The sequence below is a fragment of the Cupressus sempervirens genome, chromosome 2 (genome assembly GCF_028749045.1).
Source record: "Cupressus sempervirens isolate cs-2001-9-10 chromosome 2, ASM2874904v1, whole genome shotgun sequence".
NCBI classification, from domain to species: Eukaryota; Viridiplantae; Streptophyta; class Pinopsida; order Cupressales; family Cupressaceae; genus Cupressus; species Cupressus sempervirens.
In genome coordinates this window covers 113,224,425-113,251,318 of record NC_143119.1, presented here as the reverse complement: position 1 = coordinate 113,251,318, position 26,894 = coordinate 113,224,425, and the positions used below count along the sequence as shown (strand labels likewise).

The window sequence follows — 26,894 nt, the reverse complement described above, 5'->3', positions numbered from 1 at the left end:
CCCCACACAACAATGTCTTCAAGCTACAGTCAATACAGAAGATCAAAATCACCACATATAATAAACAAAATATAATGGAATCACTTTACCTCGGCAATGATCCAAAAACATTTCTCAGCTTTTAAACCCCTTATACTTCAGCAAGGGCACAAAAATCAGTAATCTCAGATAATCTCATCAAACAAACAAAAGCAAATGATAATCTCATAATCGGATGCTTCTCTCATCAAAATGAACTCAATTTTATAATCCCTTAAAGTCGCTTGTTTCCCAAACGAAACTTCACTTAAGAAGCTTCACAAACACAACATCACTTTATAACATATAATAATTAAAGTGCCCATAGAATAATATAAACTCTAATAATTAATTAATAAATATGAGCTCACACAAGATATAGCCCCATCCACTGCAGGTGATGACCAACTACTAGTGCCACCATCTGCACCGCCAAATATGGCAACTGCCTGAATTAGACTTACTAAAAATAATAAGTCCATAACTGAGACCGCCAAATCACCCTGTCAGCTCACAAGTGTCGCTATAATAAATTGACTCAATCAACTGTAGGAGCTTGCCAAAAATGGGGGCACTGCATGATCTTTTTATTTCACACATGTAGAAGGTGACAATACATCAGGAAGTCATTGCAGTAGGTGAATTATAACTATCTATTGTTATCGTGCCATGTCCCCTTCTTAGGTGACCAATAGTTGAGCAGGGATTGGTCTATCATCAGGTTCCCATTGCTCAGTAATCAAACAACACTTATTTATTTACCAAACAGTACAGAAAATCATCAAACAATAAACAGGTAAGAAGACGACAGTAAACAAACAGCACTTAGTTGCTTCCAATTTTTGCATCAGCATCCATTATTAAATTTTCATAACCAGCAAAAGACAATGCATTCTAAATTAGAAGTGTTGATTTTATAGGGTTATGAAAAAGCTTGTTCTGCACAGTAAGTTCTTATTGGAAATCTCCAATGGGTTACCCTGCAGCATCTTGAAGGAAATGTGTTGGTTCAAGAAATCAAAGGCGTTCAATTTGATGATTAAGTGGACCCTGCAGGGTGAATGGGGTTGCCACAAGGAGGTTATCATATCTGGCAGCAGTTTCTTCAATGAAGTGTATAGTCACTGAAACTCTCATTCACAAGGTGTTGGATGATGAGGGGTGCCATGTGGATTAAAATATAAAGAATAATAATTAAATTAAAAATATATGTAGTCCTTAAATTCCCAATTTCTACCTTGAAATGATATTTTGATCTGAATAATCAAAATAGTAAAATAATAAAGTTCTACCTTAGAGAGAGCATCAAAGTGGATAATCATTGTTGGACATGAAGTTGTCAGGTTTGCAAACTTGGACTAGTCAAGCAACTTGTGATTCCAAAGATCTAATGAAAGTAATCGATATATTTTGTGGAATGTACAGGATTTTCACATACCAAAGTTCAGAAGATAGAAATGTAATTTTCAGAAATTTACGTAAATTGCAAAACATGTTTCAATCCTGTGGTATTCATCTATAATTTGAATTTCCAGTCATTAACGGTGCTCTATGAAGGAAATAAACAAACATCAAGGGGTTTTACCAAATACCATTTTGTCTTTGACCATGTCAAATAAGTGAACCATGTAAGCATCATGAAATGGAAGTATTGAGCATTAAAAAAGCCTCAAATATTACACAGGATGAATTTGAGTTTTGAATTCACAGATTCCTATTAACAGGGACCAAACACCAAGTTGCATAATGCTAAGGAACGTGCCAGATTTCATGATATCAATGCTGTGATCACTGTCCAGTGCAAACTATCAAAGTCACTATGGAGTATGGACAACTCAACAGAAGATTATATCAACTAGAGAATAATCTCTATTGATTTACATTAGCCAAATGAATTCATGCAAGGAGCCAATAATATAATTAAAGAAAACTATCATAAATTATAATATGATAACAACATTAATAATTTCTATGAAAAAATCCTGAACATGAAAAGTATGGGATATGTCCTTTCCAATTGTCACTTACAAATCCACTAATAGGATATAACAAAATATGGATACCCTTTCTTCAGGCATGGGAAATATAGCTCAGTAGATATATATATATTGAACACAGATATAACGGATTTGGATCAGGGAACTAGAGAACGCAAAAAAAATTGGTTTTCATCACAAGGAAGAGTTGTTGGGCCCCTCGGGCAATTCTAGTTGGGGGCATTATCAAGAGGTAGATAACTAATTCTGGCAGGGGGGGTGGTGCAGGGGCATAGCCCTGTTTGAAGGACCATAGACCATTGAATTTTAATTAGAATTGGTACATACTACTGATTGAATGAGAAATCAATTTATATATTGATTTTGGCATTCTTATTCTAAAGAGTTTATCAGGGAAAAATAATAGATTATGCTTTAATGTTCTTCAGAAGGAAGAGAATGCAGAAGGAAATGAAACAAACAGCACTCAGTTGCTTCCAATGTTTGCATCCATGTCCATTATTAGATTTTCATAAGCACAAAAGGAAATGCATTCAAAATTAGATGTGATTTTGGTTGTGGATGCTCTAACTACTTCCTGTCAAGATTTATAATGGTTATGAGAAAACTTGGTCTGGACTGTAAGTGCTTGTTGGATGTAATGTCCCCGTCATAAAATAAATGTATTTAATTAATCTGTGTAACGGGCCGATTGTTTTAATTTATCTCAGACCCATATTTATTTTTGTTTTTGTAGTTTGTGTCGCCGTCGGCTATCTTTGTCCACCTTCAGAATGTGTCCCAACGAGTATTTAAGCACAGCTTGTAGGTAGTCTATAGGGATGCTTTGGATTATATTTCATGTACTGCGGATTCCGGTTGGAGTTCAAGATTGTTCACCATTTCGGAAGTGAAACATCTTCCCTATTTGGCTCAAACAGTTTCGGTGGGATTCAACCCTCACCCTATTCCGTTAGTGTTCAACTGGTCTATGTCCGGCAAATTGGAGTGCTCTCATTATTTGCAAATACTTATCAATTGGTGAATATTCTTCATACTTGCACGGGCATTAGTTGGTGTTTGAAATCTACAGTGCTTGCCATTAATTTAATAAGGTCAGTTAGTAGTTTGTGGTGCACGTCTCTCTCTCCACCCTCCACCTGCAAACACTGTCACGCAACCTTTCCATACGGACTAGTCTTAGTTCAATTTCCCTCCATTTAACTGTACAACATTTCCCTTACCATCTGTACGGACACCCATATTGTTGAAGTGACCACCATACGGCCTGATTACCATACACCTTCATTGTGCCCACCGTACAACTCATATTTCTCACTACTGCCTCACCGTACAGACAACTAGCCATCGTACAACCCTCTTTCCTTGCTGTATAAACTGTACCAGTGCGTCAGCTCCTGCTATACGGCCTTTTTCCCATACGGAACTGCATCATTCACTATAGCGTATGCATATCTCCACCTTATCTCGTGTCCATCGTACAGCTTCGATTGACATCCGTACACCATTTCCATCTCACCGTACTACCCTCACAGAATCGCAAGAGAGATCATTGGCATCGTTGCGTGGGCTGGAACATTACAGAGAGATCATTGGCATCATTGCGTGGGCTGGAACATTACAGTGGTATCAGAGCTTTTGATCTTGCCTGCCTGTGGAAGTGAATGCAAGTTTATACTCGGAGGAGAAGACGAAATAACCCTATTGATAGAATGGTAGATCATCAAGATCCTACGATAGAACTCTTGAATCTTTTAAGAGCGCTGAACAGAAATCAAATGCAAATCAACAAAACCCAAAGGCTTATGCAGGAAACTCTACAAAAATTGGTTGAAGGAAAGACAACAGGAGAAAAAAATGGGCATAGCGAAGATTTTGTTTCCGGAAGGAAAAACTTTCAACCCTCTCGCTCTCGACCCTCGATACCCATCTTCCTCCAAGGACAGAAGCACCACACAAAGGAAGAGAGGCCACTTTTGAGGAAATGCAAGATAAACTTTGGGAAGATTGGCGAAATGCAAATATGGAAGGAGATATATCTTACAGAAACTATGTTGATCTAAGAATGAGATATTCTGGCAGAGGAAATCGCGGTTATTTTAATGATGATCTCAGAAGAAAGATCAAAAAGGTGAACTTATCGCCATTTGATGGATCTAGAGTCATTACCATACAGTCCTGGGTCCTAAAGGCAAATACCTATTTCCAACTCAATCCAATGCCCGAAGAGGAAGCAATCAAGTTTGCAGCACTTCATCTGGAAGGAGTGGCGCATGAGTGGTGGCATCATGGACTGGTCACTCTCGGTCACGACCAAGTGACCTCTTATGTTGAGTTTACTGAGAGATTCATTGATCGTTTCGATGGCAAGGATCCTGAGCTAAACTTCAAAGATCTAGCTCAGCTAAAGCAAACAGGCACGGTAGACAACTATCTCACTGAGTTCCAAAGGTTGTCTGTATTAGTCACAGACATCTTTGAAAGATGCTGAATTGTGTTATTCATGGATGGGCTGAGAGAGCCTTTGAGAGGCTGGATCAAAGGGTTCAACCCAGGTACACTCAACAAAGCTATTAAGAAAGTGCGTGACATGGCCGCATCTTCCTCCAAAATTCACGCAGTTACACCAACACCATCCCCGCAAGAAGACAAAGACAAGGAGTGAATTCAAAAAAATCCTCAGTTTGATGAAGATTCTCAACAAGAACTCCGGAGGAAAAAGCTTTGTTTCACGTGCAAAGAACCATGGGGTCCTGGTCATCACTGCCTTGGGAAGGGAAAGATTCATTACATTAAGGTGATGCCTGATGACGACAAAGAACAAAGAACAAAGAAATTACCCAGCAGGAGAGAATAAATGCCCTGATACGAAAAAGGGGTTCCATTGCTACCCTCACTACACCGACTAGAGGTGGTATCTTCAGAGTTTGTGGCACACTTCACGGAAAACGAGTCCTAATCATGATTGATAGTGGCACCACACTCAATTTCATCAATTCATCTTTCATCACTAGTAAAGGCCTGCGCGCAATTGAGCATGGAGGACTTGAGGTTAAGGTTGCAGGAGGAACCTTGTTACCTTGCACTCATGTGATCCCACGACTACAGATTTCCATGGGAAACTATACCCTCACAGATGATTTCTTTGTCATAGATTTGGTTGATACCGATATCATTTTGGGCATCTAGTGGTTGGAAACTCTTGACCAATACACTCAAAGTTTCAAAAGGATGGACTTTTCATTTGAGACGGATGGCAAAAGGTGTTGCTAAGAGGAATGTCAAGCAAAGGATCGAGGGAAGTCACAATCAAAGAGACGGAGGCAATTTTTAAACAGGATTTGGCACCAGACACTGCAAGTACAAAAAGATAGTCAAGACCTCACCGCATTCCGTGGATAGTTGGCTGGCTCATCTATTGGCCAAGTATTCCAAGAATACTTTTGCATGTGAGTTGATGGATGGTTATGTACGCGATGAAAGGTACAAAGTAATTGATGACATCATTTACTTCGACGGGAACATCTATTTAGTACCTAACTCTGAACTGAAGGAGCTAATTACGGAAGGTTTAGAACCAGGTTTGCATTTGCTTGAGGACAAGCAAATTTTGGGACGGGAGGACTATAATGTCCCCGTCATAAAATAAATGTATTTAATTAATCTATGTAACGGGCCGATTGTTTTAATTTATCTCGGACCCATATTTATTTGTCTGTAGTTTGTGTCGCCGTCAGCTATCTTTGTACACCCTCGGAATGTGTCCTGACGAGTATTTAAGCATGGCTTGTAGGTAGTCTGTAGGCATGCTTTGGATTATATTTTCATGTATTGCAGATTCCAGTTGGAGTTAGGGATTGTTCACCATTTCAGAAGTGAAAGATCTTCCCTATTTGGCTCAAACAGTTTCGGTGGGATTCAACCCTCACCCTATTCCATCGGTGTTCAACTGGTCTATATCCGGCAAATTGGAGTGCTCTCATTATTTGCAAATATTTATCAATTGGTGAATATTCTTCATACTTGCACAGGCATTAGTTGGTGTTCAAAATCTACAGTGCTTGCCATTAATTTGATAACGTCAGTTAGTAGTTTGTGGTGCACATCTCTCTCTCCACCCTCCACCTGCAAACATTGTCATGCAACCTTTCCGTACGGACCAATCTTAGTTCAATTTCCCTCCATTTAACTGTACGGCATTTCCCTTACCATTTGTACGGACACCCATACTGTTGAAGTGGCAACCGTACAGCCTAATTACCATACACCTTCATTGTGCCCACTGTACGGCTCATATTTCTCGCTACTGCCTCACCGTACGGACAACTAGCCATCATACGGCCCTCTTTCCTTGTCGTACGAACTGCACCATTGTCTCAACTCCTACCATACGGCCTTTTTCCCGTACAAAACTGCATCATTCACTGTAGAGTACGCATATCTCCACCTTATCTTGTGTCCATCGTACAGCTTTGGTTGACATCCGTACACCATTTCCATCTCACCATACTACCCTCACAGAATCGCAGGAGAGATCATTGGCATCATTGCGTAGGCTGGAACATTACATTGGAAGTCTCCATTGGTTTAACAACGGTATTTTGATGGAAATGCGATGGTTCAAGCAATAAGAAGGGTTGAACAATCAAAGATGTACAATTTGACGATTAAGTGGATCCTTCCGAGTGGATGGGGTTAGTACAAGGAGGTGATCATATCAGGCAGCAGTTTCATCAACAAAGTGTATGATCATGGAAACTCTCGTTCACAAGGTGTTGGATGATGGGGGGTTTCTAAGATATCCTTTTAATAAAATTGTTTATTTATCTCTGTGTTTTTATTAGGTAAAGCTGATTATCATTCTATAGTTGTTTGGCTATGTTAGCTTCTTTTTTGCCAGCTATACTTTTTTGCAAGCTACACACATAGAAGTTTTATTTGTTTTACAGTTCTCTTGCTTCAAATACTTTTAGGGCTAGGGTGCAATAATAGATCCCCAAGATTGTAAGAAAAGAAAAAGAATACTTATCATTTACATCAGTCTAAAAACAGGACTGCAAGGATACTCCCTTCTTGAATATGCTAGAAAGTCTCACTACAGTCCATGTCTCAAGTACCAGAGGTTGAGGCTAAGGTACTTGTACCTAATGCAGAGATGGACACTTGGGAAGGAGTAACAGAGATACCGACACGCGAGGGTATGAGGACGTTGGGTGTTGATTTGGACGTATTGGGTTTAGATGCAGTGGTTACAGTGGATACGGCATTGTTAGCATTGCTTGAGCCAGACAGAGAGAGTAGAACCCAATTGTTGAGCACGTACCTGAGTACGAAGTTCCACCGTACCCCAGCGCCTCGAGTGACATACCTGCATACACCTACGCGAGAAATAGTTCTAGCGGAAGACCCTTTATAGGCACAGGTGGAGGAGCCAACACAGAATGATGGATTACCACATAGCGTTGTTGAGCGGAAGGCAAAAGCAATAGAGAGGGCTATGGGTGTGCAATAACAGCCTCCAATAGCACCAAAAACAGTGATGAGAGACATTCTTTGCTAATATAGCGGCTCGGGCGACTCGGGCTCGCCAAGTACCAGCCTCGGCAAAGATACAAGCTTTGGACTCAGTAGTAAAGGAGCTAGAGAGAGAGAGTGATATCCTTCATGAAATTAGGATGCTCGGTGGCTTTTACAGTTTGTTTTGAGGAACAGGGATGGCCGAGTGTGGAGACTGCAGAGATGCGCAAGGATTGGGCAACTACGAGAGGTCCGAGTATGGAGAGCCGGGTAGAGGCTTTGACTCAGGAGATAGTCAAGATACACAGGGATGCATATTACACCCCTCGGAGGAGCCAGGCAGATCAAGTAGCAACAGAGAGAGCTCGGGAGGAGTCAACTACCAGGCTAGCTGTGGAGAGGGCAGCCTGGAAATTCGAGAGGGCAGCCTTGTTAGACAAACAAAGTCAGCTACAGAAGGTGGCAGCAGAAAAAGAACAGTTACCAGCGAAGAAGGAGCGGGCAGCAAATGAGAAAGAGAGAGAGCTGGGAGAGATTGTTGGGATGATGCAGTTAGCTTTGGAGCTTCAGATGGAGGCTGAAGCAGAATTGAATGTTCAGAAGGAGCAAGTGTACAAGCTACGAGCAGAGCTGAACAAGCTTAGGGCATGGACGACCACTACACCAGGGACGCATCCCTCTTCTTAGTATCTAAACATGAATGTAATTAATTGTCTAGTGAAATTTGAGTTTTGTTGTCTTTATTTTGTCATCCGGAGACGACTTTACTTTTAGGGGGGATGATGTCAGCAAATTCTATATTGTAGCTGACGAGTAGAATTGTATCCAAAAGGGCGCATGACGATTGAGTCACCCCTTCGGGAAAGTATATGTACACTGTCCAGAAGGGACTTTGGATCATGAGAATCATCATAATCATATTGTAAGCATTGGAGTGCATATTGCGTATATGAATAAAGTATTTGTTCTGTGTTATATCTTACTATACTACATGCGATAATGTAATGTCCCCTTTTTCTGGGACATTATAATTCAGTGTTGTCGGCTCACTTCGCCAAGGTTTCAAGGGCGAGAAGGTTCTTTACTGGTTCAGTTCAAGATTTAGCCTAGATATTTCTAGTTTCAAACCCATCAAAGTAGTTTTGGCAAGTTGTCTGGATGTTTACTATTTTTAGTAAGTAAATAGAGCTCATTATTCTTGATATCTCAGTGTTGGTTTGGAGGCGTCTTGCTGAGAGCTTTCCAACAAGCTATTGCACGTGCTTATCCAAGTTCATTTGGTCAGTTATTTTAATGCCTGACAATTATATGGTTTAATTGGCTAAGTGACTGTTAAAATTCATTTAACTTGTCACTTTATTTTTAAAAAAGTACTATGTTCACTTAAGTGACTAAAGGACAAAAAAGGTGCTTTATCCCACATTGTTTAAAAGAGCGTACATCACATTGGAAAAAGTGATAACGGTACAACAAGCTCCACATGGGAAGGTATGAAGATTATAATATTAAAACACATATTAAGATGGAAGCTGGAAACAGTTACTGGTTATTTCTTCGAGGACACAAACCCTTGAAGAAGCTTTGGAGGTTGGATGCAAACCTAGTCTTCTTACAAGTTAATCTATATTGCCAATCTAACTATTATTTTTGTTTATAAGATTGGATTTTCTGGATGGTTGCATGTTATTGTATTGCTGATGTATAATACAGTAACGTTATTTGGCAACTATTTGTATTCATTGCTGGTTTAAATATGTACTTCTGAATGTTGGAGGAAATAAACACACTTTTCTGGGTTTTCTCGTATGCATATTTGTTGGTTATAAAATTGATTTAAGTTCTAGAATTTATATCGAATACGGGTTTACTGTTCAATTTAAAAATTTTAAGTTTTTATCAAGGGTTTTAGTAAATATTCGGAAAGGGATATTACAGTGGTATCAGAGCCACGAATCCTACCATCTTGTGGAATCACGCAACACAAGAAGATTTATGAACTGAATATATTGAAATTCTGGTTGCTTTAATGTGACTGGTTCAAAAACTCTGAGGACGAAACCCCTCAAGTTTATTTTCCGAAAGATTTGGACGACACCCCAAGTTCTCTCTCTGAAATTTGCAACATTGGCAAAAAATCAGCAAGGATGGATATAAAATGCAACTAGAGGTAAGAAATCAAAATTCCCAGCAACAATTGCAGAGTTCATTCTTTGATTTAAATCTAAGTTATAGACGTCCAGGCAAAAGGAAGAGATAGAAAATTCAATAAGGTTGGGACCATGAGTTTCATATTTGTAGCTTGAAGATGTTGGAAAAAGGGAAGGCTTTCCTGACATTACTATCCGTATGGTATTCCCCTCAGCAATTGGTGTTTGAACGACATTGCTAAGAGTCCCGTAGAAGCCATACTCACGTGCTAGGGTCAGGTTATAAGCTTAAACGTCATGGGTTACAGAGATTTGAGGAAGGCAAATACCACAATCGGATGTTCGATATATTCTCCAACAGGAAGTCACACAAGTAGTAATCCGCCAATATTAATGGTATTCAGCATTGTAGATTAGCCGCAGTTTGGGAACTATCCTCACCATTCATGGGGACCGGCAGACTCTACAGGCAAGTGGCAGACAAACTATCTCAAAGAGGAGCCGTGGAAAGCTCAAACATTGGCATCGGGTCAACTCTTCCAATAAACATCTTCCATCACTCACCAGTAAACGCAGGATATCATTGAAGTTTATTTAATTCATCAACTACTATTGAAGTTCGAGCGAGTGAAAGGAAACCATCAGGGGCTTTTGGCACTTGTTGCAGCCGGATGCACTGTGAGAAATCTGGGGGTCCGCATGATCTAGTCTCGACATCCATTGTTGGCAGTAATAGGCTCAAGACCAGGAACAGGAGATTCAGGAGTCACGTATTACTCACGGGAAACCAAATGCCGAGCTATATATATTGAAATTGGGCGATACATGGACGGAATTATAACAGTTAAGCATTGGTATTTTATATTATTTGGTCTATGTCTAGGTGGAGGCATGGTGTGTAGGCGATAAGCTAAAAGATCGAGGGGTATCACTAAGATCTATGGCCGTGTTAATCCTACCCTCGCGAGTGTAACAATAGTTATCAGGAAGGGCTAACAAGGTGTCTAGACGTGGCAACGGCACATGCAGGGTATTTTGGAAAATAGCGCACCATCAAACATTCGTAGGACTCGTTGCTTCTGAGTTGGCGCTGGCTGTTGAAAAGCATGTTTTGGAGTCTAACTCTGAGGATAGTGTAGGGACGACAAGTGTCTTGGAGACTCACCCAAGAGCAGTTAATAGCATCCCGAGTAGAGCACATTTAGAGATTGACACTAGAGATGTTGATGAACCGTAGAAACACACTAGTCCAAAAGATTTATCAATCTTTAGAAATGGCCAAAAAAAAAAAACATCGAGTTACCCTATCAGAGTTCCATATTGTGAATCAGGACCCACCAGCTCATTGTTATGAATCTATAATTGAAGCATTGAAGGACACATCCAAGCATCTGAATTTAAACTACAACCTCAAGCAATTCTCAGAACAGTATGAAATTTGTAAAGAGCAATGAAGTTTTCGACTCTTTCAAAAAGGGAGATGATCGTCTATTCTGAAAAAATAGGTCTACAATCTTGATATACCTTGAGGCAGATATTTTCATGACCATTTTTTTCCTTCAGATAGACACAATAGAGTTCTGTTGCTCTCAGGCAGATAACATATTGTTATCTTTTATTATATGTTTGAGAGATTAAACTCAAGACAGTACTGATAAGTTGAAAATACATTTTCTGCATCTGTATTGAGTCATTAGTTCAATTTGTAAGAAGTTTATCAAAGTCCCCTGTGTTCAAGAAACCCTGACTTGATCATCTGAGACTATGTACAGTTTTATATCATAATAAAAGAACATTTTAGTGGGCATCCTGAAGAAAACGACCAGTTTGGAAGTTTAAATTCTTAATATAGTGATTAATTCCTGAATTCAATTGTTTAATCAACGTTATCTTATATGTTGGGCAAGTGATTATATCAGACTTTCCCTGAGTTTGATATGCAAACCATAAGAATACTCAGATATCAGAAAACCCAAAAACTACTAAGGTTGGGTAGGACAAGGGTTACTACAATGTTTGGTCCATAGCTACAGACACGTAGTATTTAGCCATGGGGAAGATATAGGACCTAGATATAACCAGCAAAGATATTTTGAAGCTACAACAACAATTAGCCCAAGATTCACAACTTGATGTAAAAACAAAGGTACTTGATATGTATGATGAGTATAACAAACTTCATTCACGAATTCAAAAAGAATTACCCTTCAGAGAATACGTGGACTTTCAGCTAGAGCTGCAAAACGAGACAAATATGATAAGAAACAAATACTATGATTTGGCTCGAGTTCTCCTTGTAGAGGACAGTTACAGAAATTTGCATAATGAAGACATTAATCAACTTGATAGTAGTACTAAAAAGGAAGAGCAACCTTCGCATGATAATATGCAAAATACTAATGATGGCACAAGTATACTAGCAGGAAATTGGGAGACAGAAGTATCTTATGGAGCTGTTTACACTAGTCCTTCTTGATGGCCCATGTAGAAGAGTTGACCAAACCACCAACGTTGGCAACTCCCTATCTTATTTAGACATGGAAAACTCCAGCATCTTATTTGGTGACATGGAAATTAACTTGAATAAATTTTATGGTGATACTGGGCTGGAAATTATGTCAAATTTTGAGAAGCACATGGACCGCAATGTTGGCAAGATAGATGATATAGCACTCGTTGAATTAGAGGACATATCTGAAATTGTTGTTACCCTAGGTGATGAAAAATAAGAAAATTCTATAGAGAGCAGGCCACTTGTGTTCGAAAGAGATGGTCAAAAACTATTATCGCTCCTTGAATTATTAGATATGCTTTTGGTCAAAAAGGACAAAACTGTCCAAGTGTTGACTAGGATGGATGATTCTTCCAAATTGGTTGAGGGTCTCATGCAGAAGATTGTGATAGAAGAGAGACATGGTAGTGCATGTGGTGTCACAAGTCCTCTTTTACATACTATTTTTGAAACTTTGAAAATGATAAAATTTGAATACTTGCAACTATTAATGGATAGAGATCTAGCAATAAAATTTGGAAGGGACAAGGAGATAAGGTAGATGAGCTATGCCTTCAATTGAGCTTAACACATTACTCCATCCACAAAGCTGAAAATCAAACGAGTGGGGCAGCCACTTATGAAGAAGATAATTGTGGTTTAAGGGCACAAGAAATCAAGCAAATCATTGAAGAAATTCATAACATGGGTAGATGTGAAGGAAAACAACGTAATTCAATCACGTGTTTTCCGTTTGAGACTTTCCATGATGAGAAAAATTCTATGGACCAGCAAGTTGATGAGTCTGAAAATTCTGAATTTTATGACAGCAGCTGTACATTTTCACATGAGCACATAGTTAGTGATACCACAAGTGAGGATAATTCAGAAATTTCAAATAATGGTGAACTTTCCTTTTATGAAGACTTTGGCATGAGCGAAAGTACTTATGGTGGAGCAGGAAGTTCAAATTTATCCTTAGCATGCTCTAAGAGATTTTTCAGCTTACCCAAAGTTTTATCACCCAACTCTTATGAGATGGCCACGGCCTACTTGTTGATTGGTGATTTTTCTTGTTGGTATATTCCAGCTATCAGTGATTTGCCTGTGTATGTTGGTAATATATTCGCTGATTCTATTTGGCCTTCAAAGGTCAATGAGTTATTTGCAGGAGAGTGGGGAGAACACACATTATCCTACGTTCCTCATGAGGCGTCTATATTTTTTATTCAGTAGTATCTTGAAGACAATGTTAGCCTTCATAATGTTGGTGATTCATCAACCACTCTTCCCTTTATCCAGGACCATGTTGATTGGGTGATCAGGTATCCAGGTGTTAATAGTATCTTACATCTGGTGGATTATGCCGTATTGTTACACAATCACAAGATCATGATTTGTGTGTTTCAGCCTTCTGACACATCAGAGTTCCAGAGATTAGGATTACTCCATTTACACCAGGGTGATATAGTGGTGGAGTTAGATTGGTCGGATCTATCATTGTTGTCGATACACATATTGCAGGAGCAGTATAGTGGTACAGTGGTGCAGATATTACAGGAACTGGTCAGTGGTATCTCAAATAGCACACGAGTCCTCACTTGGGATCCAGGTGGAGCATCCCTAGGTATTGCCTTTTATCGGGGAGCTAGATGGAGAGTCTGGTTGCTATCTTCTTGGGGAGGATATGGGTATATTGTTGGGCTCCCATCTTCACTTGACAGTAGAGACTCCCAAGGTCACTCATGGAGTGAGGCTTTCATCCTGACTGAGGGTATTGGCACACCAGGCAGCAGCACATGGCAGTTGGTGTCCCTTTATGGTGAGACTTGGGATCCTGGCATTCAGTCGTTTGGCACATTGATTCCTATTGTACTATTTCACCATTTTGAGTTTGGGAAGATGCATGCCGAGGTACATCGACTGAGGAGTAGAACCTCATTCCCAAGGCAAGTATGGGATCCTGGCATTTGATTTCTGCAAGTATGAGAGGATTGCTTGAGGGTAGCAATCTTTGAGAAAGGAGGCTTTGTAATGTCCCCCTTTTCTGGGACATTATAATTCAGTGTTGCTGGCTCACTTCGCCAAGGTTTCAGGGGCGAGAAGGTTCTTTACGGGGTTCAGTTCGAGATTTGGCCTAGATATTTCCAGTTTCAGACCCATTAGAGCAGTTTTGGTAGGTTGTCCAGATGCTTACTATTTTTAGTAAGTAAACATAGCTGAGTGTTCTTATATCTCAGTGTTGGCTTGGAGGCATCTCGTCGAAAGCTTTCCAACGAGCTATTGCACATGCTTATCCAAGTTCGTTTTGTCAGTTATTTTAATGCCTGACGATTATATGGTTTACTGGCTAAGTGATTTTTAAAGTTCATTTAACTTGTCACTTTATTTTTAAAAAAGTACTATGTTCACTTAAGTGACTAAAGAACAAAAAAGGTGCTTTATCCCACATTGCTTAAAAGAGCGTGCATCACATCAATAAAAGTGATAAAGGTACAACAAGCTCCACATGGGAAGGTATGAAGATTATAATATTAAAACAGATATTAAGCTGGAAGCTGAAAACAGTTACTGGTTATTTCTTCAAGGACACAAACCCTTGAAGAAGCTTTGGAGGTTGGATGCAAACCTAGCCTTCTACAAGTTTATCTATATTGCCAATCTGACTATTATTTTTGTTTATAAGATTGGATTTTTTGGATGGTTGTGTGTTATTGTATTGCTGATGTATAATACAGTAACGTTATTTGGTAACTATTTGTATTCATTGCTGGTTTAAATATGTACTTCTGAATGTTGGAGGAAATAAAAACACTTTTTTGGGTTTTCTCGTATGCATATTTGCTGGTTATAAAATCGATTTAAGTTATGGAATTTATATCAAATACGGGTTTACTGTTCATTTTAAAATTTGTAAGTTTTTATCTAGAGTTTTAGTAAATATCCGGAAAGGGATACTACAGATAAATATCCTTTTACCCTATACCGTAAACACTAATTGCTTACCTTATGTAAAATCTAAATGTAAGTTTGAGCAACAAAATCAACTCCTGCTTAAAAGTTTCCACTCCACTAGGCAGAGAGAGGATAGGTCCTTGTGAAAGGTGACTTTACACCTTGATTTCCACAAAAACACCCACAATAGCCACACCACAGAAAATCTGAAGTTGGGACACAAACAAATAAGAATCACATGAACACTACAAAATCCATATATCATTTAAGATTATGAGAATAAAGTTACAAAATACAAACCCGTATTTGCTAAAATATGACAAAGGTTCTTCTTTGGCTGGACCAGCATATACAACAGCACCTTCTGATAACAATATTAAGTCATCAAACTTTGCATATATTGAACCCCGTGGCTGGTGAATAGAACACACTACAGTATGTCCATCTTGAGCAAGTTTTCGAAGTGTTTCCATGACTTTCTCCGCCTGGAAAGCATCCAACCCTGCATGGATAATAGATGCGGCTTGATTCAAATAAGAAAATAATATGGATTAATAATGAATGTTATCAACCTGAAAACAGAATTCAAACTTGCAGTCCTCTTCAAATATTATTGTTCTGAGTTTTTGCAAATGTCATAATATTATACATATTTTGCATGTATCTTACATTGTAGCCTCCTCCATCTTGAATTTTTCTTTTGCAAACATAAGAGACTTTTATGATGATGTGATCACAATATTTATTTAATGATAGAGTGTCTAAACAAGCTTAAAGTATTCAATAACCTTAGTTCCCTACAAAAAGAATAATTTTATGAAAAACAGTCAAAGAGAACATGATCTAGGAACAAAGGGCAAAATACATAACAGGAAACCAGACATGGCAATGTAGACAGGTTTTTTATTTTCACCTATAAATCTGTGATAGCACATTACTCAGCCCTACCTGTTTTCTACTGTCCTCTTTTGGAGGGATACAAGGAAACATTATACAAGAAAAAGAGAAGTTAAAATTCCTCAAAAGTTAAAACAATCCAAGAAAATGAACATAGTATGAAACTGGACTGGCAAGATTGGAATATGGATATAGGGACAGGTGACCTAGGGATAGGAACACCTCACCAAAAAATGCAGAACCATATCTCAGCAATCACTAGTTATTAATATTAGCCGACCATCTCTTCCTATCCCTTTTTCAGGCAAAAAGGATCATTTATCTACATGGCATATCAGAGGTCAGTAGCAACGCAGAGTAGCAACTCAAGCATTTATTAAACAGGTGCTGATATTCATTAAGCATAAGACTTCAAAGCTACAAAAGGAGACAGAAGAAATTATCTCAAAGCAATTGCGTTTATCCACTCCTGATATAAAAAGAAAAGGAGGATAATCATAGGATTCAAGATGCAACATCTGCTGATCAAATCCAAATAAATAAATAGAAATCTATGATAAAAATAGAAGCAAAACTTCAATAAAATCACCTGACAGGGACAAACAAATGCAAGTTACTAGTGCATACCAGTTGTTGGTTCATCCGCAAAAATCACAGATGGGCTGGCAATCAGTTCACAAGCAACAGACAATCTTTTCTTTTCACCTCCACTGATTCCTCGCACTTTTGCATCACCGACAATACAATCTGCGCAACTTACCTGATCCAATGCCCAAGAAGAAAATATTAAACAAATTATAAGTGCACTGGTTTAGCAACAAAAACTTGTCTTCAGTCACAGTAATCACCAAAATATTTCAAGATTCAATGGTATAAGATAAGATAAGATAATAATATTAACGTCCAACAAAAGACCACAAAAGGTCTATGGGACTGAGAGTTTACGACAAGACAACTGACAACAGCAGAAGCACCAAATGGTGTCCGAGAAAAAACGAACAACAAAACACAGGAAGAAGAAAAGAGAGGCGTAGAGAGAGGCCAAGGCAAAGACTAAGAGTCCTTCCTTGGCAAAAAAAAATTAGTCACAGAAGGATAAGACTGAATGGACAGGAGCCCTGATCTGTTTTTGTGAACTCCTCGAGGAGTGTCGCTGACGTAAAAAACCACTGCGGGGTCTAACAGATCTGGTATGACCAATAGAACTGGTAGAATTAGAAGGCCTTTTCACACCCCGTAAAGGAGATAAGGGTGCAAAAAAAGTAGTAATAAGCTGATCAGAGGTATGCAAGTGAGGAAGCAGTGACTGCAAAGTACTATCATGAAGCAGGGAAAGCAGTCCTGGAACAAACAATAAAATCTCCCTATGATCTCATAAAAGATGGGTATAACCAAGTGAACTCGGTCTCTCCTAAGAATTACATTATAAAAGTTTGAAAATGATATTAAAATACAAGGGCTTAAACCTATAGCCTCCTGCCAAACCAAATATTTTAAAATATCATAAACACCTAAACATAAACAGCACCCACCAATTTGAGAAAGAAACAGAGTCACAATAACACAAAAATTGAATTCATAAAGTCAGTGAAGAAGAAGATATTGAGTAAATGCACATATTCCTGCAAGATCTTCATACAGTTTCAGTAATATTCTATGGTGCAGAGAAAAAATATGCATGTAGATAGCATAATTATACAAGGAAAATGCCATGTTTAGGTATAGCTTATGCAAGTATATTTGAAATTATCAGATGAAGCTCCCAAAGTCCCTGATGCCATTGGAGAAATGACCTGTGTCTGTCATTGCCAAACCAAATATCTTAAAATGTCATACATTCCTAAACATAAACAGCACCCACCAATTTGAGAAAGACACAAAGTTACAATAACAACAAAAATATTGAATTCCCAAACTCGGTGATGAAGAAGATATTGAGTGAATGTAAATATTCCTGCAAGATCTTCATGCAGATTCAGCAATATTTTATGGTATAGAGAAAAAAATATGCACGTATAGATAGCATAGATATACAAGAAAGTGTCATGTTTAGGTATAGCTTATGCAAGTATATTTGAAATTATCAGATAAAACTCCCAAAGTCCCTGATGTCTTGAAGAAATGACCTTTGTGTGTCATTGTTTGAGGGTTAGACACCAAGGAACCATCTGCTACAAACAAAGAAGGATTACTTTCATCTACAATGAAACAAGTAAACAGAGAATATAAGGTATGCTTCTTACAGTTATGATTTAATTAACTAAAACTGCCAAGTCTGGACACTTACACAGGCTGCATGGTTTCATATGCATTCTTATGGAATAAAATAAGCAGCATTCCAACTACACTCAAATCTTTCACTTGTAAATATCTTACCAGGCCTAAGCGATTAAGAAGATCATCCACATATTTTTCCCTATCTTCAGATGATGTTAACTTTGAAAGCTGGAGCTCCGCAGCTAGAGACAGAGTTTCCCGGACAGTTAACTGAGAGAAGAAAAGGTCCTCCTGTCTTACATAAGCTATCCTATAAAATGTGTAAAACACAGTATTGTTATCAGGCAAGGGTAATAGAGTAAAAGTTTAAAACCCATTATATTAGTATAAAGCACTCCCATGACATCCCCATAGAAAGATGAGTTCAGGTAATTCACTTATGGGAAGCAGAAGAGAATGGATTTCCGTTGACATATAGTCGTCCCATGAGATGTAATCGAGGAGATGCAACAAGTTGGCCAGCTAGAACATTAAGCAACGTAGTCTTCCCAGAACCTGAAGGTCCCATAATTGCAAGTAGACGCCCTGGTTTTGCTTCGCCACTAACATTTGTAAGTAGAAATCTCATCTGTAAAGTGCCACTGAACATACATCATTATCATTTCAAATAATCATAGGATAAAAATGCAAGAATATCCTAGATGACTGACAACACACAAAAAATATGACAGAAAAATAACAAGAAATAATTGAGAATTTCTTTCAGCACAAGCTCATATTTTAAATTTTGAGAGTTCTTCAGGGAACCTTAAAGCTCTTCCATTCCTACCCGCAAATATCAATAGACCAAAATTAGCCCATTAAGGTACGTGTCTCCCCTCCACAGGAAATCATAGGGTTAACAGAGAACTTATTAAGCATGCAGCATGGCATGAAAAACATTTAAAAGTAATCAACTGATGATTATGATCATTTTGAAGCTTTTCCCTGGATATAGGTACATGTAGACGGATGATCTTCAACTTAAATAGGAAACACAATCTTGCCAAGAGTTAGAAGCTTCAATTAATTCTCAAATGCACAGCAGTAGCACTGGGAATGAAGTCTGGTAAATGACTGTCCTTTTTAACTGTTGACTACAGAATCTCTCAAAAGCTGCTGATAAACTATAATGGATGGACTGCTAAATCATGTAGCAGACCAGATATCTATTTAATAAAATTGCAACCAACCAGCTTGTCTCCATCTAATCAAACAATCTGTTTTTTCAAATGCTCACACAAACATGCATGTGAATTCTATATTATACAGAGATCTCCAAAATTATAAATAAAACATTCCATGCTCACAGTAAGTCTCAGATCTGATCATTTTGTCTTCTACTTAACATTAATATAAGGGGTAATCATGAGTGTATGAACCAAGTGAAGTTCCCATTAAAACTGTATCCTTCATTAACTACAAGGAAAACTATTCAATGCTTGATGTTCATCCAGTTAATCAAATTGCACTGCTTCTGGATTAAGACTGTAAATTTTTTGATGCCAGCATTTTGGATCAAATGCTATGATTCAGTTGCTTGAAGTGGGCTTCTGTCTTGAGCCTTGTTAATTCCTGTCCTTTTACTAGCTTTATGGATAATGGCTTCAAAGGGCAGTCTTTTTATCAGATATATGGATATTATTTTTCTTTACAGGAAAAGTAAAATTAACCTTGATATAGAACCTGAATAAGTTTGATTTCTTCCTACCAATTCCATAACAACAAACATATTTGGAGCTACTATACTATTATCAAACATTTCTGAAGAAATGCACCTCATGTCACTCCAGTGATAATTTCCACCAGCTGCACATTTTATTACAAGAAAAAATGGACTATACATACAGTGAAAGAAAGCACATAGACTTGCACCCCAATGTGAAAATAACTATCATTGTTCCAAACCCAGTCAAGCTTATCTTGCACAAACAAAGCCAAATCTTCTCTACAAAGACAAAAGTTCCCTGAACGGATTCGAGATATATCATCCAGAAAGGTTGTTATGCATTTGGTCCTCCAAAGGTAACTGATTGCTGCCAACCAAATTATATACCATAAACTATTGCAGCTGTCTCTCAGCATCAAAAAATTCCTAGAAGAGGTCCACCAGGAAAGAGACAGCAAGGAAACAGAATTCAGCTCACAGCTAATCTCAAAACCCTCTAATTATACAATTTTCCCCAAAGCTACGATCAATTGTCTCCTCCTCCCAGCATACAATGCAAAAGGAATCAGCAACGCCATCTTCTACAGCCATGATATGACAGCTATTAACCTTGATGCATTACAAGCCATTGTAGCAACTTTTGTGCAGAAGAGTTTCTTGGTTTCCAAGACAAAACAAAATCAATGTCAGCCAGGGCAAAGGGTTTATGCACCATGGCTCTCCCGAGTTGTTTGAAACCTGTGGTTGCGAGGACTACGGTTTTGTTTCTCTTGACAAAGATACGGTAAGATTTTTCTGCTACTCTCGCCCTAGTTGCCCATCACCGCCATGGGATTTGAACAGGGGTTTTGGCTCGTCGACGAATGAGGGATTGCTTCAAAGAATGAGTAAAAATGGTTGTCTTTGAGCAAGGTGGCTCTTCCCATCATGCTCCTAATCGAAAATTTGCAATGGTACAAGGGGCTAAGCCTCTACGAGCGCAGCTAGATTTTGTAGTGAAGGAACCACTTAGTACCAACAAAGAGAAGTCGCCATGAAGGTTGCATGGCCCTGTTAGCTACAGAAGGCAACAAAAGCAAGGCGAGGGCAGAGTGGGTGTGAAGGGGTCTAAGCCCTATTCTCTATAACTAGACCAAAAATTTAATGGGTCTCACAAATCTTTGGAGCCTCCTTTTGGGGTCTCTGTGTTTCCAGCTGTCACAGCTATTTTAGTGGATTTGGATGCAACAGTTGAAGAAGTCACACACAATCTCTCAGTTTTTATTTAGTGTTAAAGCTCAGTTCAGTTGTCTATGGCCCAATTGGCATGACCTACACATTTGGTTCTCTGAGAACTAGGAGCCCAAGATTGTTGGGTGTGTCTAGATCTACCCAACAACTAGGGAGTATTCCGTCGTTGTTTTTGATAACATTCATGAAAGGAACAAGATTTTGTGAAAACATTTTTGAAAACATTTTTGTTGTTGGGAGAAGTTCACCCTACTTATGCCTTGGCATCCAAAATTCTGCCCATATACTGAAGTTTTTAATAGAGTCTTACGATGGGTAAGGCTTTCATATTTCCCTCTTCATTTATGGTTTGATTCATGTCTTGAGAAAGTTAGGAATTCGCGGGAAGTTTTCTGATGGTCAATGGGGGATCATCTTATTAGTATAGGATTGATTGCTGAGAGGGGAGGGATCACTGATTTCAAATTTAAACTATCACCCAATCAAACTGGTCAAACTATTAACCACTTTTAACCTCTCAAACTTCCAATCAGCACAATAGGTACATTAAACTTTAAACTAACATGCAATACATGAAAATCATCTAGACAAGTATAACACCAAATATATCTCATGAAAACCCGATTAGGGTGAAAACCATAGTGTGAGAATTATGCTCACAAATTGTGTACTCTTCAGGAATACACTTTGTTAGGAGCTTGCCATGTTAAGGGTTACTACAACACTATTAGGTGTTACCTAGTTAAGGGATTTTCCTTGAGACATGTTAAAGTCTTATACCCTCCTAAGACTAATGTTGTTAGAGGATTTTAAACACTTTTGAGAATGTCACCTAGTTAGAGGATTTTACGATGGGATCTATTAGGTTCCACCTAACAAAAAAAAAATTCTGCTACAATGGTTAGAAAGAAACAGATAATAAATTATTTGTAATTTGCACTACCTCTGCTAGATCAAATCTAGTTAAGCTCTATAACTCAACAACATAATCGCACTCTGTTCTGCAGCTTTTGTAATTGCAACCTTCTCCAACTTCACATCCACTCGTAGCCAACCAACGATTCTTCCTTTCTTTACCCTTAAGTAGAATTCGCCTTAATCATAAACGCTAAACATAAATCCAATGATCTAGATTGATTAAGATGAATCCAACCATTTATATTCTCTTTTCTCCTACACGCATTGGCTTGCATTTGATCTTCACCTTGGAAATTGTTCCCACTCCATAAGTCATTTTGACCATGTAGAAACTTCCTGAGGAATCTTCCTCATACATTTTACCTTGATCTTTGTGTTGTCAATTATTTCCACAAATCATGCATCATCCTTTCAATTGTCCAAATCAAATCATCAATCCCAATAACAATTCAAATCTTATGATTGCACCTTGAATCTTTACAAATTGTTCCTTATTAACCAATAAGCCTTCATGTTGACCTATTTATTCCTTTATACCTATTCGTCCAATTCCCCTGTTCACTTTCTTGTTTACTGATAAGACCTTGTTTACCTGTTCAACTATCTAGTTCACCTTTTCTTTCAGCATCACTTCCAACTTGTCAAATTACCTTTACCTATAAACAATATAGGGTCCTATCTTAACCATATCATCCTGACATCATCATGAATTATGTCCAATGATTGATTCAACTAATTCAACACAAATTTGAAGAAACATTCATATCATTCAATTGTCCATCATTGATTGTCCTAACAGATACCCAGTTTGACTCCAGTACTCATATCTTTCTCAATTTTTCACATAAATGGGTGCTACCATAAACTTAACATCACAACACATCACTTGACCTTTTTGTAGGATAGCAACACTTAAATCATTCTACAACTTGCTCTTTTCTTCAATGAATATGTGGCAACATGTCAAAACACTTAGTCAAATACCTTGATATCAACAAAAACAATATAATTGATTGTCCTGTCATCAATTCTTCATCAATATTATTCTCATTGCCAATCATCGTCATTAATCAATTATGCCAACAATCTCCCTTTGGCATTGATGACAACACTATACATACTATAGACAAAAGTGGAAATATTTTCCTCAACATTCTACCTAAGCTCCATCTTCGTCATCCTTTACTGCCATCACCGATACTACTCTGTCAGTCAATCATTGAATCAAGTGCTTTCTGTACAATACTCCCCCTATGGATAATCTTCTTCTTTCTCTATTTTGACTTTGTCTTTTCTCCATCTCTGTCTCTAGATGCTCTCCCCCTTTGTTACTTATTCATTTTGTTGACCTTCTATCTATGCTATCATTCTCTCCTTTGAGTGGTTTCAATTGTGTCTATTGTCTTCATTTACCCTTTTTGTTCTATCTTTTCTTATTCTCAACCTTTGACAGCAATGCCAAAGGTAATATGTCACCTTTTGCATTCTCCTTAACAATGTCCTTATTTTTGACCTATTTTGCTTGACAAAAGTTCTTGAGCTTTTTAGAATTCTCCCTCTGTAGAGCAGTCCACCTGTACAACAATTCATGCTTGTGATCATTTGTTTTGTGCATGTGAACTGATGTAATTTGAACCTCTCCTCTAGTTGATAGCAAATAGGGGAAGGACCCCTAATCTACCTCTGAGATATTCAAAGCTCTCCACTGGTAGTGGTTTGGTAAATATGCCTGCAACTTGTTCTTTTGGAGGAATTTACTCAAGTCTCACCTCTTTCTCCTATACTTGTTCGCTCAGAAAATGATGCTTTATAGCAATATGCTTTGTCTTCAAATGCATCATTGGATTCTTTGAAATGTTTATAGCATTTGTATTATCACAATGTATCGCAACTGATCTCGTTACCTTCTCATGAATTCCTTCAAGAATTTTCTTAATTTAGATCATTTGTTGATAATTTATAGCAGCAACAACATAGACAACTTCAGCTATAGATTGTGAAATACATATTTCTATTTCTCGCTTGTCCATGACACCAATCTTTTCCAAGAAAGAAAGCTCCTCCACAAATACTTTTTCTGTCATCAACATTACCAACCCAATCAGCATTTGTAAAAACATTCAGATTGAAATCTTCTTGTTTTGCATACCATAAACCAAAGTCCTTTGTTCCTTTAAGATATTTGAATATCCTCTTCGTTGTTGTCATATGAGAATCTTTTGGATTTGAAGAGAATCTAGCAACTATATCAACTGCATGTGCTATGTCTGGTCTACTATGAACAACATACTACAACATACCTATCATTGATTTGTACAATGTTTCATTTACCTCTTTTAAATCATCTTCCTTAGACAATTTGGAACCTGTGATCATAGGTGTACCAACAAGTTTTGAATTTTCAATGCCAAATGTTTTCAAAATCTCCTTGATGTACTTTGTCTGACTAATGTATATGCCTTTTTGCATCTGTTGTACTTGAAGTCAAATAAAGAATTTGATCTCACTAATCATAGACATCTCAAATTCCTTTCTCATTTCATCAACAAATGATCTACTCGTTATTTCATTTCCACCAAAGATTATATCATCAACAAAGATTTTAGCAATCAGTATCCTATCCTCATTTTCAGCTTTAAGATACATGTTACTATTATCTCTTATGCTTGTAAATCCTATTTGAATTAGATAAGAATGTAACCTTTTATACCATGCTCTCAGTGCTTGTTTCAATCCATATAATGTCTTATGCAGTTTGCAAACCATGTTCTTACCTTTATCTGCAACAAATCATTTAGGTTGTTCTATGTATACCTCTTCTTCTAGAATTCCATTAGAAAAGAAGATTTCACATACCTCTTCTTCTAGAATAGAAAAGAAGATTTCATGTCCATTTGATATAGACCTTAAATCCTTTGTATGTTGCATATGCCAGCAATATTTTGACTCCTTCCAATCTTGCAATAGGGGCAAAAGTTTCACCATAATCAAGACCTTCCTCTTGAGCTTATCCTTTGCAAACTAATCTTACTTTGTTCTTTATTAGCTCTCCTTTCTCATTCAGATTATTCATGATAATCCACTTAGTACCTATCACATTTTTGTCCTTAGGTCTATGTACCAAAGACCATGTTTTGTTCTTCCCAATCTGATCAATCTCCTCCTTCATTGCTTTCATCCAATCATCATTCTTCAATGCATCTCTAACTTTCTTAGATTCAATCTTTGATAACAAACAAGTTGAATCTCTTGCTTTTATTTGACTTCTGTCAAGACTCCATTATTCCTACCAACTTCATGAGTTGCATATTACTTTAAAGTTTAATTTACCTATTGTGCTGATTGGAAGTGTAAGAGGTTAAAAGTGCTTAATAGTTTGATTATTTTGATTGGGTGATAGTTTAAGTTTGAATGTTCCATTATAAATCAATTGTTCCATAACATGTTCATTCCACACGATTTGGCAAGTCGACTACATCAATGTTTGCTCAAAAATTCGTAAGTTACTAAGCCTACAACTTACAAAATGGTCTTTAGGCAATGGTGTAGTGAGATAAATCTCTCTTCTCAACAATAGGGGGGGCTCCCTTCTTACCGTGGTGGCTACAACAGAAACCTAACTGAAATTGACAAATGGGTGGTTGTATGAATCAATTCTTCTTTTTACAGAAATGATTTTATGATAACAACTACTACTTGCAAATTAACAAAAGGAATCTACTATTACGGTAATACCAATGGCTTAGTAGTGACATAAGAACAACTCCTAAGAGAGCAGTTAATTTGTTTGATTGATAATAAGAACCCAAAGTCTCTTATGATCAATCCTTTTTGAATAATAAAGCGAATAGCTAACAAACTGCAAAGTCTTTTGTCAACTATCCAAATTGAAATAGTATACTAGAAATTAAAGTATGGAATCTTTAATCCCTAGTACTTCCAGCCTCTAATAAACTATAACAATCCTGTTTCCAAAAGCTCAAAGTCTTCAAGAAACAAAACCAAACGCTCAAATGCTTCACAAAGATCGATTATAAATTTGAACAAAGATAAATCGATCAATGCAAATGAAGAAAACAATGACCAATTTCAAGCCTCACAACACAAAGTTTGAGAAAGCCTACTTCTTTATTCAATAGAAAGTTTTGTATCCAAAAACACGAAGTTCTCAAGTTACAAGCACCTTAGCATAGCCTTCTTGTATAAAGAAAAATATGAGTATTTACAATGAGCTCTCTCCTTTATATAGGAAAAGAAGAGAGAGAAAGGTGGAGAGGAAAGGGGAAACCCTTAACCACCTTGACTTATTCTTCTAACAAACTCCTAACTAACTTTGACTTATTTGAAGTTGCAAGCCTAATGTTGTTGTAACTTGATTACATGAAGCGTGTATAGAAGTGTCTGTTTTCTGTATTTACAAAGTTAAATTGCTTGTACACATGTAATCTATCAATACTATTCCTACTTTTGAAAAGCATGAGAAAGAAGAAAGAAATTCCCTTAGCACTTAGAAAGATCATCACAACGTATCCATGAACTCACTGAATTTTTGCAATGATTCTTGTAGAACTGTTGCATCTGGTTCTCCTGTGCTTCGTGAAACAAATGATAACTCGTAGATGACATTAGTGTTCTTTGCAGTGACATTGCTGCACTCCTTTATCAATTCCTGAAGATAAAAAAGTGAGAATTTGTAGCATGTGAGAGTATCAATCTCTCTCAAATCTAAGTCTTTTGCCCTGAGTTGTAGGCGAATAACTTCTTTAATCTATGTTATGAGAATCCCCTCATCAATGAGT

General features: G+C 37.7%; 1 protein-coding gene across 1 annotated transcript in view; it reads right to left on the bottom strand.

The window, feature by feature from the left end:
* Window positions 1-26,894, bottom strand: part of ABCG7 (ABC-2 type transporter family protein) — a 235,844-nt gene that overhangs the window by 183,051 nt on the left and 25,899 nt on the right. Inside the window, exons 2-5 of the mRNA XM_089812839.1 lie at window positions 18,677-18,867; window positions 18,399-18,549; window positions 16,650-16,782; window positions 15,426-15,627 (exon numbers count right to left, since the gene is read on the bottom strand). Of these exons, the coding sequence (XP_089668965.1) occupies window positions 15,426-15,627; window positions 16,650-16,782; window positions 18,399-18,549; window positions 18,677-18,867 (677 nt within the window). The remainder of the gene's footprint in view (window positions 1-15,425; window positions 15,628-16,649; window positions 16,783-18,398; window positions 18,550-18,676; window positions 18,868-26,894) is intronic.